Below are 3,063 nucleotides of genomic sequence, written 5' to 3' on the forward strand. Positions count from 1 at the left end.
CCAGGGTGAGTTTAAGTCACTGGGTCCAGGACTCGAACCACAGTCAACTACATGGGAGTCCAGCCACATAGCCATTACACCAACTGCTGGTCCCCACAGAGAGTTTTCAACATAACATTTTATATTTAGAAAATTAAAAAACAAACATAGCATTCATGCTAAAGCACAGAAAGAACAAGAAATTTTCTAATATTTTGGGAAACAAAAATTTACATAATTAAGAAACACTAATTTCTGCAGCCACTGTCACAAATAAACTTATTTTAACTGAGTCTACATACCTTCTGTCCCAGTGACATATCCAATGTCAAATCAAGATAAACACCTTGCTTTGGACTAGTAAAGTCCAGAACTTGAAATTTCTTAAGTAAATGAATAGCTTTGTCTACTTCATATATCTGCCTTGGGTATAAGCGTTTTAAATAGACATCATCCTCAGGTTCACCTTCCATGTAGGGATATGACTTTATTTTTTCTATCTCATCTTTTTTTTCATCTGATGCCTTTTCTTTGACACCTTTTCTTGTTTTTTTTGCAGGCCTTAAAAAAAAAAAGGTAAACTGACGATTAATTATAGCAGTATGTATTCTGAAAGACATTTTTTAAAAAAACCAATACACATAAAACAGAGATAAAAATAAAAGACGAAAGCTTTTTCATTCAAAACCATAGATTACATTATAGTTTGCCCAAATCAACAAATATTAAGTGAGCTTTTTTTAAAAAGAGTTGTTTTATTTAACTTCATTTATTTATTTAAATTTGACCACAGAGGGACAGACAGAGTGAAAGTGAGAATGCAAGCTGCCAGGTCCAGGACTTGAACTGAGGTCAACCATGTGGCAGTCCAGCACCCCTAACCACCATACCACTTGCCGGCCCCTTAAGTGAACTTTTATACTGTTGTAGTCAATATAAAGTTGAATTGGACACTGATGCTGCTCCCCAGAAGAATAGTACAACCAAACAGACATGCAGACAGATAATTTCAATATAACATGCTAAGTACTAGGAAAACACTATTGGAGCCTATGGAAAGACAATCCAACGTAGGAGGTATTGAAGAATTCTAGAAGATAAGAAACTTCTGGGGACCAGCAGGTGGAGTGGTGGTTAAAGTCCTGGACTCCCACATGAGTGACCACGATTCGAGTCCCAGACCTGGTGGCTTGCTTTCTCACTTTCTCTCTCTCTCTGGTCAAATTAAAATAAATGAATAAATAAATAAAATTAAATAATTATTTAAAAAAAAAAAAAAAAGAAAGAAACTTCTAGAGTCTGGATTGGTTTTTCTACAAAGGACCAGAAAGCCAAATGTTTTAGCTTTGTGAGCTATATGATCTGTGTCACAATGACTCAAATCTACCATTGCAATGTGAAAACAGCCATAGGTAATACATAAATGAATGAGCATAGCTGTATTCCAATAAACCTTTACTTATGATTACTGATTTTTGAATTTCATAATTTCCATGTATCACCATACTACTTTTCTGTTGTATATTCATTAAAAAAAAAAAATTAAGGAGCAAGCAGGAAGCACAGAGGTTAAGGTGCTGGATCCCACATGGCCAATTAAAGAATTGAGTCCTGGGCTCAGCAGCTTAAAAACACACCCAGGGTGCCTGCATGCATGCCCCTAATCCCAAGAGGAGAATGGAGAAGGGATTGTGGCGTGGCCACCCACCTGGCAGGTGATTGCTCACCCCGGCTCCGATGCACCCTGTAGCTAAAAAAATAAGAAATAATGTAGGCCTAGCCCTCTAGCACAGTGGTTTAATGCTATGGATAGGGAGCGAGATCCCACATGGCTGACAGGAGTTCAAACCCCAGCCCTGGCAACTTGAAAAACACATTGAGCACATGTGCGTACATGCCCCAAATCCTCACGGGATGAGGAAATGAAGGGAAAGGACTGCTGCTAGATCGTGTCCCACTACGAGGTACTTTCTTGGATGTGTACTCTCTTTGCCTGGAGAGCGCACATGCTCCCTGGCAAAAAAATTTTAAAAAGTGAAAACTACTCTTTTGAACCATTACAAAACTAAGGTTCTAGGCCAGATTTGGCCCACTGGCCTTAGTTTGATGACTCCTAAACCAAAAGGGCAGAGCGTAAGGCCAGAACAGTGGAAGACGAGCTTGGAAAATCTAGAACACAGACAGACTCTTCAAGAGGCAGTGAGAAGCCAGTGAATAGGGGTGCCATCCATATTTGAAGGAGCAAGGTTGGGGGATGGATGTGAAGGAAGCAGAGGAAATGTAAGAGCCTGAACCACAGCAGCGATGGTAACAAGGCTGAAAAAAGATGATAGAGAAGTAATTACAAAGAAAATGCTAAAGAAGGAAAAGGGGAGAATATGAAAATACTGTCTAAATAGTACTTCTGACTTGGGTGACTAGGCATAGCATGGTACCATTAACTAAAACCAGAAATAAAGAGAGCAAAATAGGTGTCTGGTGGGGGAGGTAGCCACAGAGATGCGTGAGTGTGGAGCAGATTGTATCACTGGCCCCAATTCTTTGCCTCTGTCCATTCATGCCACACCCCTCTGCAAAGCAACTTTGCATTCCCTCCCACTGTGCAGGTGGAGTTTATTTCCCAGTCCCTTGATTTGGCCAAGAACTAGTTTTGGCTGAAAGAATAAAGCAAAGGTGCCAGTTTCCCTGCTCTAAGCTCAGGCCATAAGAGGCTTCATGTTTCCACTTTCATGTTAGTACTTCTGCCATTTTCAAAAGAAGCACATGCCTAGGCTAGCTTAAAGGTGGGAGGATGAGAGACATATGGAACAGAGGTGCCCACTCAGAGCCCACGATGGACTGGACAATTCTCAGCTGGTATGCAAACTCAGAGATAGTATGCAGCAAGTCCAGCCACGGTCATCAGAGACACCCACCGGAACACAGCCTGGGTCAGTTTACCCACAAATGTGTGCACGGTGATAAATAACTATAGCAAAATATACTGAAGTGCTTACAAAATACCTAAAAAAATATACTCAAGCCTTTTGGCCGGAACCGCCATCTTCCAGTAATTAACCAAAATGACGAACACAAAGGGAAAGA

At 40.5% G+C, this 3,063-nt stretch overlaps 1 protein-coding gene across 5 annotated transcripts in view; it reads right to left on the reverse strand.

The window, feature by feature from the left end:
- Positions 1 to 3,063, reverse strand: part of MRPL1 (mitochondrial ribosomal protein L1) — a 124,413-nt gene that overhangs the window by 66,743 nt on the left and 54,607 nt on the right. For all 5 annotated transcript variants that reach the window (XM_006151467.3, XM_006151466.3, XM_027773068.1 and 2 more), the window contains one exon: positions 282 to 540. In XM_006151467.3, coding sequence (XP_006151529.1) covers positions 282 to 540 — 259 coding nt within the window. The remainder of the gene's footprint in view (positions 1 to 281; positions 541 to 3,063) is intronic.

Source organism: Tupaia chinensis, unplaced genomic scaffold, assembly GCF_000334495.1.
Source record: "Tupaia chinensis unplaced genomic scaffold, TupChi_1.0 Scaffold000318_1, whole genome shotgun sequence".
Classification (NCBI taxonomy): Eukaryota; Metazoa; Chordata; class Mammalia; order Scandentia; family Tupaiidae; genus Tupaia; species Tupaia belangeri.